Here is a 17553-nt window from a genome sequence, read left to right as displayed (position 1 = left end):
AACACGCTGACTGCCAACCCAGTATTCGCTCCAGACCCTGCATTATCGGTATGGAAGCAAGGATGAGTAGCATACTTGGAAGAAAGTTCCCAACATCTGAGAGTACATATCCATTTAGTTTATTCATGTCTGAACAAAAAAAACCCTAACCCATAACTATGGCCCTAAAGGTTGGACCAGTAGTCCATCAAATCCAATATCCTGTCTAGGTCGGTGGCCAGTACCAGCTGCTTCAGTGGAAGGTGGGAAACCATGGTGCTCACAGGGGAAGTCTCCTTTTACCTCCTGTTAGAGATTGGCTTATGATTGAGGCATGAGTGTTTATATCCCTTCCAAAACTAGTGAGTAACCAGAGTTCAGTTTTCCCTCTGGAAATAGGAATAACATCCTGGGCAGAGGAGAATCTGCCACCTTTCAAGGCAGTTCACACAAAGGATATAGAAAAGAGGAAAATGGAAATTGAAGTTGTCATCCTACTCTTCCACTAACCTAGCCTTCTAGGTTTGAATTTGGTAGACAGCCAAGGAACCCATTCTGGCACTTAAAGATTATACCTATAGGAAAGTACATAGGAGGAATGGTGATGCAGTACTTTGATTAATGCATAACCCCCCTTATTTTATGCCCTAAAATCAAAGGTGAGCTTATCTTGCATGTCATGGATGGGTTGCAGGAACGTTTCTGCAACAAATGTTTTCTCAAGGTAAGCCTGTAGAATTTACAATATACTATGGCTGTCAAGTGATTAAAAAAATTAATCGCGATTAATCACATTATTGTTAAACAATAATAGAGTACTATTTATTTAAATACTTTTGGATGTTTTCTACATTTTCAAATAGATTTCAATTACAACACAGAATACAAAGTATACAGTGCTCACTTTTTTTGATTACAAGTATTTGCACTGTAAAAAACGCAAAAGAAATAGTATTTTTCAATTCACCTAATACAAGACCTGTAGTGCAATTTCTTTATCCTGAATTTGAATTTACAAATGTAGAATTATATACAAAAAAACTGCATTCAAAAATAAAACAATGTAAAATTTTAGAGCCTGTAAGTCCACTCAGTCCTACTTCTTGTTCAACCAATCGCTCAGACAAACAAGTTTGTTTACTTTTTCAGGAGATAATGCTGCATGCTTCTTGTTTACAATGTCACCTGAAAGTGAGGCCAGGCGTTTTCATGGCACTGTTTGTAGCCGGCATCGCAAGATATTTATAGGCCACATGCGCTAAAGATTCATATGTCCTTTTATGCCTCAACCACCATTCCAGGGGACATGCATCCATGCTGATGACTGGTTCTGCTCGATAACAATTCAAAGCAGTGCCAACTGACACATGTTCATTTTCATTATCTGAGACAAATGCCACCAGCAGAAGGTTGATTTTCTTTTTTGGTGGTTCGGGTTCTCTAGTTTTCTCATCGGAGTGTTCCATTTTTAAGACTTCTGAAAGCATGCTCCACACCATGTCTCTCTCAGATTTTGGAAGGCACTTCAGATTCCTAAACCTTGGGTCAAGTGCTGTAGCTATCTTTAGAAATCTCACATTGGTACCTTCTTTGCGTTTTGTGAAATCTGCAGTGAAAATGTTCTTAAAATGAACAACATGTGTTGGGTCATCATCCGAAACTGTTATAACATAAAATATATGGCAGAATGCAGGTAAAACAGAGCAGGGGATATACAATTCTCTCCCAAGGAGTTCAGTCACAAATTTAATTAACACCTTTTTTTTAATGAGTATCATCAGCATGGAAGCATGTCCTCTGGATTGGTGCCTGAAGCATGAAGGGGCATACAAATGTTTATCATATCTGACACGTAAATACCTTGCAATGCCGGCTACAAAAGTGCCATGCGAACACCTGTTCTCACTTTCTGGTGACATTGTAAATAAGAAGAGGGCAGCATTATCTCCTGTACGTGTAAACAAACTTGTTTGTCTTAACAACTAGGAGTCCTGGCACCTTAGAGACTAACAAATTTATTTGGGCATAAGCTTTCGTGGGCTAGAACCCACTTCATCGGATGCATGGAGTGGAAAATACAGGAGCAGGTATAAATACATGAAAGGATGGGAGTTGCCTTACCAAGTGTGAGGTCAGTCTAATGAGACAATTCAATTAACAGCAGGATACCAAGGGAGGAAAAATATCTTATGTAGTGGTAATGAGAGTGGCCCATGTCAAACAGTTGACAAGAAGGTGTGAGTAAGAGTAGGGGGAAATTAGTATTGGGGAAATTAGGTTTAGGTTTTGTAATGACCCAACCACTCCCAGTCTTTATTCAGGCCTAATCTGATGGTGTCCAGTTTGCAAATTAATTCCAGTTCTGCAGTTTCACATTGGAGTCTGTTTTTGAAGTTTTTTTTGTTAGCGATTGACTGAATAAGAAGTAGGACTGAGTGGACTTGTAAGCTTTAAAGTTTTACATTGTTTTGTTTTTGAGTGCAGTTATGTTACAAAAAAAATTCCAGATTTGCAAGTTGCACTTTCATGATAAATGCACTACAGTACTTGTATGAGGTGAATTGAAAAATATTATTTCTATTTATCATTTTTACAGTACAAATATTTATACTCAAAAATAATATACATGTTGATTTCAATTACAACACAAAATACAATATATACGAAAAATGTAGAAAAACATCCAAAGTATTTAATAAATTTCAATTGGCATTCTATTGTTTAACCGTGCAATGAAATCTGCAATTAATCATGAGTAATTTTTAAAATTGCAATTAATTTTTTGGTTAATCACGTAAGTTAACTGCAATTAATCGATAGCCCTACAATATACATATATTGTAAGTTGTCCCCCACCTCATCATTTAGGTTGTGTACATATTCTTTAAAAAATTCATTATAAATCTGTTGTCAGCTAACCAGTCAGTTAAGAAGGGATGGAAGGCAAAATTACATGAGAAGTTTTGAAAGTTCTGAATCCAAGCTGGTTTTGACATTTTTTTATACTGTTTTAAATGCCTTGGATTTTCTTTACTATGTAATTCAAAAACGTCTTGACCAATTTCTCTCAAACTTACTCCCCCAACAACACCCCCACACACTATTTTCTGGCCTGAAATGAAGCATAAGAATTTACAGCCATATGTTTTTGTTTTTGTTTGTTTGACAAAGTCAGGGAAGCAGAGTTGTGAAGATAGGGAATTGTTACTTTTCTGAATGTTTAAAAAGGCGCAAAGATGCCCAAATAAGGTGTTCAGTAGAACAGTAAACATTGTGTAAGAAACAAGGACCCAGGAAACATGTTTGCCTAACATGGTTTTGGTATTTTTTTTGCAAGTCAAAGAATTTGCAAATGTTTTTATGAAGATGTATTTTAGGGTTATTTTTTAATATGAGGTGGTATTAACTTTTATAAGAATTTGGGTAAAGTACTTAATAGTTATATAAGACAAAGCACATTCTAGTGGCTAAAGAGCAGGACAGAAAGACTGGCTATCTGGGTTATTTACATGCATTAAATATAACTTCAGTACTTTGCCAACTTTTTTTTTTTTTTCTTCAAATACGGTGGTTTCCAGTTGGCTGAAGAACAGACTTGTGCTTCAGTCAATCTGTTTAGGTGTGCAGTTGCATATGCAAAAATTCTATGGATGAAATCTGGGTCTCACTGAAGTCAATATCGGGATTTCAACCTCTTTTTCTAGTTACTTATGGAATTACATCTTGCTGAGAGCTTAAAATGCATTCTTTGCTGTCTCGAATATACTGAAGTCATTTGGCATAACATAAATGAAGTTATACTGGAATACTGTGTCAGACTGAAAGGCTCTTGCTTTGAAAATAAGTATATCAGTTATGTTCCAATATGTATTTTCCATAGATGTCTTGGCTTTGATTTTGCATTTATGTTACAGCGGGAGAATGTTATTCTGTGACATTTTATTATACTTACAGTATCTTTTTAAATATGTCTGTATCTGATTATTTTGATGGTCTTGAGACTCACCAGGGTTTGTGGAACTATTTAATGTTTAAATAATAGTAACAAGACACTTTCAAAGTTAGTAGGCCAAAACTAAACCCAACTTTTTTTCCCCTTATATGTCTGCAAAATCTTTTTGTGTGTTTAAAAACTGCTTCAAAGATTTTAGTATTTTTTAGAAAGCATTCTATGGCAAACCCAGGGCCGTTGCATTTAAATCTAAAATATAGTTTTCACTAAGGGCTAGCGTAGCTGTTGGAGAGAAATGAAACACATTTACTAGTATACAATTATTTACATTTAATACAAACAAGAAATTTTGAATCGTACCTGAAATACTTTAAAATATTTTTAAACAAAGTTATTAAGTAGTGAGACTGCCAATATAATCCTTCCTTTACAGCCTTCACACTCTTTCTGCTACTTATACAATGCATATTCGTGGAACAAAAACATGAACTGTAACGTCTCCATCAGTGCAATGTTTCAGCTGGACTTTGACATTTACCTCCGCCCCCCTGCCTCACACACTCTCTCTCCCACACACACTAACACCCCCCACCCCTTTTAGTCTTTCTCCTCTGATCTTTTCTAGTGATGATTTCATAGGCTCAGTCTACACTAGAAAAGGTTTGCTGGTATAGGTATACCTGTGGAGAAAGAGTTTCCTTGCCAGTATAGTTCATGCTAGTTTCCCAAGCGAAATAAACTGTATCAGTGAAAGCACTTCTATACTTGTAGAACTGCTTCTACATTAGTGTTATGCTGATATAGAATTGTAAAAAGAAAAATCTCACCCTGATCAACATTATTCTGCCAGCAAAAGTTTCTAATATAGACTTTGGGTTAGTCTGTAGTGTCACCTAAGGAGTTGTGTATCTTGTGAATCTTCAGAAATAGAAATGAAACCAGTGTCTTAGTCCATAGCTAAGTCCCTACCTTATGAAAAAAAATTCCGTCTGAGTCCCTTTCAGTCAGCAGCAGTTAATCCTCTGATAATGGTAACCTCATACATACCAACATCTTTAAAGCACCAGAGGAGCAAATTTATTTAAATGTGCTTGTTTTGCATACATTTTAATATATTATTCTAGGAGTACTTAGAACTGAGGAGAGAGATGAAGTGCAAAAATAGAATAGAGAGAACAATAAAGAAAGGAAAGGAAATAGTTGGACTCCAGCATTTAATTATCTTCCCCTTCCCATCATCAGCATTTCATTCCACAGCCACCATCCCCTTCTATCTCCACAAAGAAATTTCATTTTTCCTAACCCTCGCTTCCTCTTCCCAAGTACACACTCTCACCACCCACCCTCATCTTCCAAGTATTTTCCCCACCCTTACACCCTCCTCTGCAAGCCTTTCAACTTAACTACCTTTTCACTTGTCATTCCTTCAGCATGTTATTTTGACACCTATCTTCACCCCCAGACCTTCCCAATCTTCTCCCCTCAAAGGACTTCATTTGGCTCCTCCCCTTACATTAGAAACCTGGGAGAGCGGGCAATGATGGGAGCCTATTCTTCCCCATTCCCAACCCTCCTCAGGTTAGACTAGTATCAGTTGTGTGAGCATTCTGGCTCTTCAGCTTTCCACCCCTTTCTGGCTTCTCCTGCTACACTGCCTCCAGGCCAGGGGGGAGATGAAGACACTGGGCTTGTGGCCTGATTGAGAGCTCATAATGAGTGACTAAATCCTTGGATTTCCACCCCGTCTCCCAGGTGCTCCTGCCCAGGGCACCTCTATCTTTGCCCCCACCAGCAAGGTAGTTCTTATCTGAGGCCCCTTCCTGCCTACTAGACCCTTTCCCCTAGTCCTATGCTGGCTCCTACAAAGCCACCACTCCTAATCCGAGGACACAGATCCTCCCCTTTATCTCAGGAGTCTTCTGGGAGGACCCCATGGCTTCCCATCCTTCCCATATGCTTGCTTCAGGGAGTGTCCAAATGTCCACCATCTTCAGTCTTTGGGGGCAGGAGGCAAACTAAATTGAAGCTCCACCTCTGTAATCTACAAATTTCCAAAGAGTTGTAAGAAAAAATAATTAAAGTTTAAAGATTAACTACAAAACTTGGGATAGGGAGGAAATTCACAGTCTTAAATTATGCATAGTGTTTTGGCAGACTTAAAAGTTAAGGTACATTTACTTTTTAAAATAATATATTTGACTTTTTTTTCCCTTTGACCTCCCAGCTCCTGTTGTTCTCTGTTTCCCATGCAAGAGTTGATATCTATATCTATATATCATATGTATAAAATTTACCTATGTTACTAATAATTCCCTCGATTGTTAAAACTGAAAGAATTTTAAAAATCTATAACACTTCCTACTATGTTTACTTATTCTTTCTCCTGAGCTTGGATGATGAAGATGGATTATTTAGTTTCACTTTTGTGTCTAGTCAGTTTTTAATCAGTTTAACTTTTAAGTTCTCATGCATGAGCATAATGCTACAATATTAGATTTACAAATATTATGAGGATTTTTTTTTTTTTTTTTAGCTTTAGTGGCTTTAGCCAGCTGCTGTCATTCACAACTAAAGCTAGTAGTATTCTGTGACATTTTGATTAAAAAACTCGAACAATACAAAATTTACACGGCAAACATTAAATGGATTAAAAACCGGCTAAGTGACAGGACTCAAAATGTAATTGTAAATGTGGAATCATCTTCAAGTGGGTGTGTTTCTGATGCGGGCCCACCGGGATCGGTTCTTGGCCCTATGCTATTTAACATTTTTATCAATGTTATATTCCTAATTGTAGAATTCCACACTTTAGACTTGTTCTCTAAAGTATCACTGAAGCTTGCATTTTTTTATTTTTTCCAAAATTGTTTCTAGCAAAGGTTTGTCAGTCTTTTTCCAAAGACAATGTGTCCTCTGGCTCTTCAGAAAACAGAAATGAAACTTCATTATTACCCAGCCAGACTCTTCTGCCTTTACATTAAACAGAAAAATACTGGTTTGTGAATACCATAATTTAGTGGTTTCCCCATTCTGATTAATTGTCTGACTAGCATGCTTTATAGAGGTCAGATTGGAAAAATTAGTGGTACTCCCTGAAATTTCACCCATTTAAGAGACCAAAATGAGGTGCCACACACTCAGTTATGCAGAACTTAATAAAGTAAGTAGAGGTGACCTCTAATGGGTCACACTTGAGGTTTATTAATGGAGCAAAGTCATACATTTTTATTGCACCTGCTAGTTTTATATTTTTATTTAATTTGTTTTACTGGCATTTCTGTAGCACTCATCACAGTAGTAATTTAGTGCCTCAAGAGTAAAGATACATCATTTATCTCTAGAAGATAGAATTTCCTCCTATAAGGAGAAAATGGGGGCCATAACTTGCATAGCATATCATAGTGACTGGAATTCAGTATTTTAAAAACATTTGTTAGTCATCATTGGATTATTTTTCTTTTTTCTCTTCAGAGTTTTGGTATTCCTTATTAATTAAATGACATTTTTATAGGCATGGATTGGATTATCCAATAATTCTTGCTTAAAAGATGATAAATTAAAGGTTTGAAATTGTGGTGTTGGCAATATAAATGACTTTATTCCTGAAGTTTTTATCAGTTTAAATGGAGGATCAAAGAAATCAGTGATTGAATTATATGGGAGACATTGCGTATACTGCAAGTGAATCTTGTCCGTATTAAATAACTGAATGTAAAAATTATATCCTGGTTATATAAAAACAAATTTGTTAAAATGTCTGCCAATATTTAGGCTTTTAAAGTACATTCAGGTTCTTTTAAAGCACATTCACTAGGTTCTAGTAGCAGGTTACCAGTTTTGTTATTTTGGAAAAAATGAACTAATCGTATTTTACTGTACAGGATATGAGTAATAACAAAAATTAAATTTTTGGAAACATTTTGCAGGTTCCAGTCTTGCATTTTGGGACTCTGTATAAACCTCTGGAGCCAGCTGTTCACCACTATATTCTTTCAATCACTATGAGGTGTTGATTTTAAAAGAATGGGTTGCTGTTCCTAAAGTCTACACACTGCAAATATTTCATGGCAGCCCTGTGAACTTGCATGGATTGGTTATATTAATGCCTATGCTCGGAGCATAATAAGGACCAATTCATGATTTCATTCAAAAACAGTGAAGAAAACTATTTTCTTTAATGATATGCCAGATTTATCCAAATATTTCAGCAAGTCTGTATTACAGTTTGTCAGCAAACTGCGTACAGCAAAGTGTATTTAAAAATCATTTAATTAGGACAGATTCATTTTCACTCCATGCCACTACACAGCAAGACTTGCTTGTTCCTATTTCCTTAAATTTATCCTGGAATTTGTCCAAGTTTAGCTTTAATGAGTTGCCTAACCCGCTAGTTACATTAGGATTTATTTTGCCCTGGAGAATAATGTTTGAATTGATAGTTTTTTAACCTGTTTTGCTAAATGAACATATGTTTGGATCTGAACTTTAACTCTGGATATAAGAAAGATTTGAGAAATAATTATTTTTATTATTGTTGTTAATAAGATTTTTAAATGGAATTTGATTAGTGCTTTTTAAAGTGTAGAAGCAATCCGCTATATAATTACAGTAAGTTTTAATATGATTAATTTTAGTATGAATTCATATTCAGTTATTTTGTATGAACCAAAATGATCTACCAAAATATAGTGGCACAAAGTTGAAATTAAGATCTGACGTGGTTCAATGAAAAAAATTTAGTTTTACGTGAATATTCGTTTATATTTGTTTGTTTGAATATATCTGTTAGGTAATAAAAGCTGGTTAAATATAGCTCATTAAATTTATTAATAGTGGATATTTTGTATTAACAGGTGCAGTTTGGTAGCAAATGTATATTATATAGTGCTTTTAAATGCATTGTTTGTACTTCAAAACCATTATAATAAAATTTGAATTATAAAATGCACTTTCATCGTTAGCCAGTCCTAGTTAAAATTTCCTTTAAGAAACATTTGCTGCACACATGGTACAGTAGAATTTTTTTCTCCTTTTTTGTTTCCTGCCTTTCTGTGCATAGCAGGATTTATTTTCTTCACCTTTCCTTTCTCTGAAAATGAATAATGTATTTTGTCCCTATGGTAGTATTAAAAAACTATAGTAAGTTTAGAATTTGCATATTGTAAAAAAAGTTTTTATTTAATACACTATTACTACCCATCAGGGAATCTTTTACATGAAATCTGTAAGTGTAAAAGTCACTGTAGTTCAGTACAGTAGCTGCACTACACATTAAATGAATAGTCTTAGTTTTTAAAATGAAGTTTTTCCAAGATGTTACACTGTAAGTATTGTTGCAGCTCTCTGGATATCCCCTTTTCTCTGCAAGTACATTTATTATTCATTAGAAAAGCCTTACTATAGAGACATGCGTTGATAATTATATTAGTCCTATTTTTTGCTGAATAGTTGTGTGCCATTACATTTTACTGTCTTTCTTTCAAATGTATGTTATGAAACATCCTCCATCAGATTACATATTAAGGGAATTGGAAGCATTTAGTTTAAGGAGCCAAACATTAAAACTAAAGAAATCATACTGTGAAAACAAAAAGTAGAAGAGCATATTTTTAAGAGACATAAAGGAAAATGGAACAATGACACTAATGCATTGAGGTCCATGTTACAAAAGTGGGCATGGCTTGAGAGAAGGCCTGGTAGGAAGGACTCTGATGACGATTGACACTACCATAGTAGTATATCAACTTATGCTGGTTTGCCTTCAGGGAAATTTGGAGATTTTCTGTTAATGTCTGCCAAAGGCTCTGCTAACATGCGTTTTTGGGCTCTGGCTTGTGACTGTTGTAACTTTGCACTTTTGCCCTTCACATGGCTAGTGGTGCCTTGTGCCGTGTTAGAGAGAGGGGACTAGTAGTATGAGACTTGTGGCTCCCCTCTTTCTGCATAATGTTTTTGTCTTGAGTCTTGTACATTAATATACTGATGCGGAAGAAAGAGAAGAAGAGCTAAAGGAGGCCAGTGTACTGCACAAGATGCTTTTTAGCTAATCTAAAACCAAAAAGGGATACATACAGGAAATGGAAGGAAGAACGTGTCACCAAGGAAGTATACCTGGAAATAGCATAAGCATGTAGGGACAAAATCAGGAAAACCAAGGTAGTAAATGAATTGCAGCTGTCAAGAAATGTTAGAAACAACAAGAAGGGGTTCTTCAAATATGTCAGACAAAAAAGAAAGATCAAGTGTGGTGTGGGTCTGCTGCTCAATGGAGAAGTTGAACTGGTAACAGAAGATGATAGGAAGGCAGAGCTGCTCAATGCCTACTTTGCTTCAGTCTTCTCACAAAAAATAACGTGACCAGATGACTAGTGAAGTTACCATAGAGAATAAACGGGAAAGGATGCGGATCAAGGTAAGTAAAGAACAGGTCAGAGATCTTCTGTCCAATTTGAATGAATTCAAATCAGTTGGCTGGATGCTATTTGCTGTTCAAAGGTATTGAAGGAATTCGCTGAAGAAATCTTGGCGCCACTGGTGGTAATATTTACAAACTCATGGATGATAGGATAGGTCCCAGAAGACTGGAGAAGAGCTAACGTAGTGCCCATCTTTAAAAAGGAGGAGCCAGGGAACTATAGACCAGTCAGTCTGACTTTGAGAACTGGGAAGCTACCAGAGCAAAGTATAAAACATTCAATTTGCAAATACCTGGAGGATGAAGGGATAATCACTAGCAGCCAACATGGATTTATGAAGAACAAATCATGCCAAACCAGCTTAATTTCCTTCTTTGACACGGTAACTGATTTTGGTGGATGGGGGAATGCGGTGGACATAATGTACTTGGACTTCAGCACAGCTTTTGACACTGTCCCACATGACATTCTGATAGGTAAGCTGGAGAATTGTGGGCTTGGTGGAACTACCACTGAGTGGATACATAATTGATTAAACAACTGCAGAGAAAGAATAAATATTAATGGAATGATGTCGGATTGGAGGGAGGTCTCAAGTGCGGTTCCTCAGGGATCTTGTTCTGGATCCGGTGTTTAACATCTTTATTAATGACCTGGTATAGAGGCATGGGACTCACCCCTGTGGCGCCTCCTGCTGGTCGTCTTGGGAATTAGCTCTCCAGCCGTTGGAGTGCCCTCTGCAGGCCTGTGTTCCGCTACTGCTTGGCCCCCGTGTCCCTCCCGGACCCAGTGCCCTGTTGTCTGGGGTGCTGCCCCCTGGCAGTAACCCCTCACAGCTCTGGGTCTCCCCCTCCCAGGGGAACCCCCACCCACTCTCTCCACTTCGCCTCAGTCTTGGCTACTGCCAGTCCTCATCTAGCCCCCATTCACTGGGGCAGACTGCATTGTATAAGCCACTCATCACAGGCAAAGGGGTTTGGACCTGCTGCCCCCTGCAACCCAGTACCTAATAGGCCTTACCAGGCCTGCAGCCTGGGGCTTTCCTAGGCCGGAGCTCACCAGCTCCCTTGGCCTTTCCCCAGCCCTGCTCCACTCCAGATACCTGGTTAAGCTCCCTGCAGCCAGACCCTTCTCTCTCTGCAGGCAGAGAGAGTAGACTGTCTGTTTGAGCTCCCGGCTCAAGCCTTTATAGGGCCAGCTGGGCCCTGATTGGGGCATGGCCCCAGCTGAGCCTGCTTCCTCCCAATCTGCCCAGGCGTCTTGCCCTTCCACAGCCCTCCTCCAGGGCTGTTTTAAGCCCTTCAGGGCAGGAGCGGGGTAACCACACCGCTACACCTGGATATAGGTAAAGAGAACATACTGATCAAGTTTCCAGATGACACAAAGCTAGTGGGAGTTGTCAATACTTTGCAGGATAAAGCTAAAATTCAGAGGAATCTTGATAAATTGGAGAACTGAACTGTAGATAAGAAAACTAAATTGAACAAAGGCAAATGTAAGGTGCTACACTTAAGGAAGAAAAACCAAATGCACAGAGTGAGAGAAAACTGGCTTGGCAGCAGCAGCACTGCTGAGAAGGATCTGGGATGTGGTGGATCACAACCTCAACATGAGTCAGCAATGCGATGCTGTTGGGGGGAAAAAATGCAATTTTAGGTTGCATTAACAGAGGCATAGCATGCAAGTCACGAGAGGTGATAGTACCGCTCTACTCGGCACTGATTAGGCTTCAGATGGCGTACTGGGTCCAGTTTTGGTGATCATATATAGAAAGGATCCAGAGGTGAGTGGCAAAGGTGATTTAAAGGGATAGAATGGAAGCCATATGAGCAAAGGCTGAAGGGCCTGGGTATGTTTAGTTTGGAAAAGAGGCGATTAAGGGTGGATACAATAGCGGTCTTCAGATACTTGAAAGGCTGCCATAAAAAAGATGGAGAAAAGTTATTCTCTCTTGCCACAGAGGCCAGGACAAGAGGCAGTGGGTTTAAACTACAGCATAGCAGATTTAGATTAAATCTCAGGAAAAACTTCCAAACAGTAGAACAATGGAACAGACTGCCTCGGAATGTTGTTGAAGCTTCTTCACTGGAGGTTTTCAAAAGGAGGCTGGATAGCCGTGTTTCTTGTATGGTTTAGACCCAACAAATCCTGCATCTTGGCAGGGGATTAGGCTAGATGATCCTTGCATTCACTTGTAACCCTATGGTTCTGTGACAATTTGTATGAGTAAACTTGAACATAAAAATATACGTGTCTATGGGATCAGGGTGTTGAATTGTAAACTGTTTGGGGCAGGGACCATGTCTTTGTGTATAAGCAGCTTGTTTTACAATCTTGCTCCAATCTTGATTGAGACCTCTGGGCACCACCAAAATATAAGCAATTAATAAAAGGGATGGGGAAGGGCATGGGTTAACATGATATCGTGGAGATACACAGGTATATGCACATTGGCTTGGTGATATAAAATGTGTATTTACACACAATTAAAATCTTGTTAATTAACTTGCTAATAGGCAACACAGGAAAAATGAGTTTATAGTAAGAATATGAATTAGGAGTGGGTAATGCCTTTGTGTGCAGCGATTGGGAGTATATACCATGCATAAGGAACAGTATGGGGGGAAAAAAGGGATCTGGAGACAGAAGTTGGAGAAGGAAAGAAAGGGGGCATCAAAGCTGGTGTCACTGGCAGAGTAACAGCTGGGATATGCAAAATTATTGAGATCAAGGAGGTGTGTTTGGTAAGTGTATTGTAGGACCTTGAAAGTGGAGATAAATGTAATTTGATGTGTGGGGCACTGGGAAGCCAGTCAAAGGATTCTAAATGGATGATACCATAATCTAAATGATGGGTATGGAAAATAATGTTGGTGGCATTGATGGGATTTTGGACAGATTGCTGGGGACTGATGTGGATGTCAGGAAGAATAGATTGCTGTGATCAAGGCAGCTGATTAGGTTAAGGACAAGAAAGTGTCAGATTTCAGATATGTTTTGGAAAAAGAAACTGCAGGATGAAACTATCAGTATATTTCTGGTTTTCAGTGAATACGATACATTGATTTGTTTGTTTATAACATATAGATATTACCTGGAGCTTAAAGAAAAATGTAACCCCTGACTACTGATGTAGAGTACTACTTGCCTGCCTTGTGTTCAGTGGGCTACAAATGTATTTTTGTGTCATTCCCAGAAGTGCTGTTGTTGGAAGCGGATGTGCCTGGAAATAAATTAAAATAATGCTGTGAAAAGGAATCAAATCTGAGAAAGAGTTTGAAAACTGATAGTGGCTAAATAGAGTGCATATTCAGTGAGTTCTAAGTATGAGGAGTGAGGAAAAGCTCATTTCTGTTACTTTTATTTGCCAAGATACCGTCAGCATGGCTGTTTTAAAATTATTTTCTTCTGGTAGTGCAACGTAACAGATGTTTCATTTAGTGACTCACTACATTTTTTTAAATAAAATATTTGCAAATGATTCAATTTATAAACACTTTCCCCCATTTTAGTAATGTTAAACAGCTACATTGCCAAATCTATAACTAATGTGTAACAAAAATAATTTTAAAATATTGTGTATATTAATATTTCGTATTTATAAGTACATAATTGATATCCCTTTTACTACCTTTAGATATAGTTAAGATCAGAAAAATGACTGTCAGGGGTTTTATGAGGATAAATCCCTGAATACTTGGGAAATGTTCAGATATTCTAGTGCTGGGTGGGTCACAAATATATAGATAGAAAATAGAACAGCTAGATCTGGTGGAGTGGTTAGGGGAAAGGTTCAGAAGTAGGGCAAGATATGCGTAGCTGGAAAAGCAGTAGTGATAGAAGGAGGATTGACCGTGAATAAGGATCAACAATGAAAGTGGGGGAGAATTTAGGGGAAGATCTGTAGTAGCAGTTTGGGGCATTTGAGGTTGGAAGATGGTGACAGTAGCAGCTGTGGGAGAAGGAAAAGGTGAAGGCAGCATTAGTTGGAGTACAGAGGGAGCATGTGCCTTGATTCATATTTTATATTAAAAACCTCTCCAGAATATTTGAATTATGGAGATTATAACATTGAGGAATTCTGGGGATTAGATTAACTATTTGAGGTTTGCGCTTGTGGTTTGTCATCACCAGCACTCGCCAATGGACTATAATCCCAGAATGAATTTTCCTGTTGTTCTGAATTTTATGCATACAGTGTGGTTGCTATACATGTGCCCGATGCTTAGATTTGCAAGAGTGAAAACACGAAGTACTATTTTGGTGGGAACGCATCAGTAGGACAAGTTGTTTTTTATTTAAATGTTTAAAAATTTTGAGATAATTGGGATGAAGGCATGAGAAGTCAGTTATTCTTTCTAATAGTGCATGACATATTTGGTTTTTTTTAGGCAGATAACAATGAGAAATGAAATTTCTTTTGATATCCAATCATATTTGTAATCTAGTGGGGTTTTTTTTTGTGTGTAAATTATGAAATGCCAGCAATAAAGTACAATTCATGCCTTAAAAGCCAGCTGCTTGCAGCCTCAGCTCTCATGATTACAGTTTTTTGGTATATTTGCCAGTACTAGGTACTAAATTAATCACTTTCTGTTTTGTTTTTCAATTTTTAAAACAGGACCAAGCGATCTCATGTTCCACTAACAGAATGCATATTTGAACTTCCAAATCTGACAGTTCAAGCAACTAGAGCCCAGACCCTTCTGCTGCAAACTATTTATCAGAGCTGGTCTCATCATGTTGGAAATGTCAGTTCTGCAGTGGTAAATGAAGTTTTGCTGAATGAAGTCTTCCAAACTTTAGGTAAAGACATAATATTTCTGACAAGTACGGTAGATTAAAATCTCTACGGTAATATAGAGCACTGCTAGTAGCAAATGAATGCACATACAACTACTTTAAATCTAGGTTTTAGCATACTGTAGTTAAATGACTGAATGTTTTCGTGTGCATATGGTATTTATAGCTTATGCTTAAAATCCAGGATGTAAACTAAGCCACCAAGCTTCTCTCTCTGGCACCAGTTTCTGGATGCATTTAATATTGCCATACAGGATAATTTTTCCATACTTGCTTCATTATTTGAGACCTCCAGCCTCGCTGTCTTATACTGTGTAATGTAATAACATAAGATCATTCAGAGGTGAAGTTGTTGAATGAAGTACAAAGCAGTAGGTTTAAGGGCTTTATTCATCAAGGACATTTTGTAGAATGCAGATGTGGATTTGTTCAAAAGGGCCGCCAATGTTCCTCATCTAAGCCAATTTAATCAATAACTGTTTCCTTGACTATTCTGAAGTAGCTACAATGATACAAATCCAAGAGGTGGAAGAAATAAAGGAGCTGGCTACATGGATTCATAATGCAAAACATGGTGGGTTTTCAGAAAAAAAAAGTTGTTTGTGCAAATTAAAGACTGATTCTGCAAAGCTCTTGAGCACATGCTTATTATCCATCTTTACACAGCTATATACATGCTTTAAAATAAGCATGTACTTAAGTGTTTGGCTGAATCTGGCTTAGCCCACAGACAATTCAGGTTACCTTATTCGAGTTTACTTAAATCCAAGTACTCAGTGACCTTGGCAAAATTATGAGTAATGGTTTTACTAAGGATGAACACTTTCTTCAATGTATTGGTTCAAACTCTCTGAAAAAGCCTGGCTTCTTTTTCCACCTATTTTTCCCCCATGAACAAATGTATTTATTTTGGCCAAAGACGGGGAAAAAAACAGTTTTATTTCCTCTTTTCGATTCAATGTTGACTCCATGGTGGGTATCTTTTTCAAGACTTTCATGTCATCCAAGATTATATGCTGGCAGCTGAGAATTTAGAGCAGCGTCTAGAAGAGCACCAGCAGAGAGAGCATGGACATGAGCTCCATCTCTAAAAGTAGACTATGGTGAGGTAGTTGTCTTAGTCTGTGTTACAAAACAGTGCTGATGATATCCATTTCTTTGAAAAAGGTGTAAAGCAATACAAATAGTCCATTATGACACTGGGCTGGCTCTTTCCCAGAGCAGCAAGGACTAAAAAAAAGTGGAGTTAGTTTAGCAGTTGGTTGTTATTTGACCAACTAAAGCTATATAAAGTGCTCATCTTGTCTAAGTGCAGCTAGAGAGGAAGTTCACAGGGCTGTCAGGCAGTTCCCAAATAAGAACTCTAGAGCGGATAGCTGGAAAAATAATCCTCCTGCTGCATTTTGGTACTATTTGTTTTTTATGATGATCCTGTTAAGACTATGGCCAGGGTCCTGTATGCTCCAGGGCCTCTGAATTTGTTACAGAATTGTGCTCTAGAATCTGTTTTCATTTTTAAAATAGTGTGTTTAGCCCATATGGTTGTGATAAAAACATAGAAAATGTAAACTATGTGTAAACCAATGCAATATTGTCTTCCTGAGTCTGCAGAAGGCCTGAAATAATAGCTCTGAGAGAAATGAATTGTTCCATTCATCTCAGTGAGGGTCCTTGTGGATGTTGTGATTCTGTGGCCACAAAAATTGACATTTTCTCAAGAAGTTTTACAATGGAATTTACCATTCTTCTGCAGCCAGGCACCCAGCATTTTGCTTTTAGTGTCCTTGAGTGGCCTGCACCTGCCTCTTGCTCACCAGCTTTTTCCATAAGAGAAAGGTAGTTGGGCTACAGTGCATGCCTCCTGTGTTATTTCAGGGAGCAGGAGGTCAGAGAGCCAGAGCTGGAGTCCAGCTTCTCGCCAGAGGGCAAGGAGAGCCAGAAGTGTAGGCTGACATCCTTTAATTCAGCTTGGACATTTCTTAAGCAAACCATAACAGAATTACAGAAAGTATGCATGCCCCTAAACAGTAAAGAAATCAGGAAGCAAAAAAACCCAAAACTCTAGCATGGTTAAATGGCAAAGTTCAAAAGGTTCTTCAAGCCAAAGAGATATATCATTCAGAAAATGGAAATCCAAACCAAGGGAAAATAGAATAAACTGTAAGTAGGTAAAATGTAAGCTGGAAATTCAGAGGCCTAAGGAATTTGAAGAGGATAAATAGCCAAAGGGGTAAAAACAAAATAAAAAGAAATTACTTAAGTATATTGGAAGCCTATACAATTCAAAGGTTCCAATCTTTTCCCAGGGAGTAAAGGGAGCAATTTGAAAATAAGGACAGAGGATTTATTTACATCTGTCTTCACCGCAGAGAATATTTGAGTGAAGATACCACGTTGAGATTT

At 37.8% G+C, this 17553-nt stretch overlaps 1 protein-coding gene across 3 annotated transcripts in view; it reads left to right on the top strand.

The window, feature by feature from the left end:
* The window catches only part of VPS13B (vacuolar protein sorting 13 homolog B), a 947892-nt gene that overhangs the window by 202225 nt on the left and 728114 nt on the right, over positions 1 to 17553 (top strand). For all 3 annotated transcript variants that reach the window (XM_065397834.1, XM_065397833.1, XM_065397835.1), the window contains exon 16: positions 14969 to 15153. In XM_065397834.1, coding sequence (XP_065253906.1) covers positions 14969 to 15153 — 185 coding nt within the window. The remainder of the gene's footprint in view (positions 1 to 14968; positions 15154 to 17553) is intronic.

The sequence above is a fragment of the Emys orbicularis genome, chromosome 2 (assembly GCF_028017835.1).
Source record: "Emys orbicularis isolate rEmyOrb1 chromosome 2, rEmyOrb1.hap1, whole genome shotgun sequence".
Taxonomy (NCBI): domain Eukaryota; kingdom Metazoa; phylum Chordata; order Testudines; family Emydidae; genus Emys; species Emys orbicularis.
Note: the sequence above shows the minus strand (reverse complement) of the source record. Positions and strands in the feature narration are given on the sequence as shown.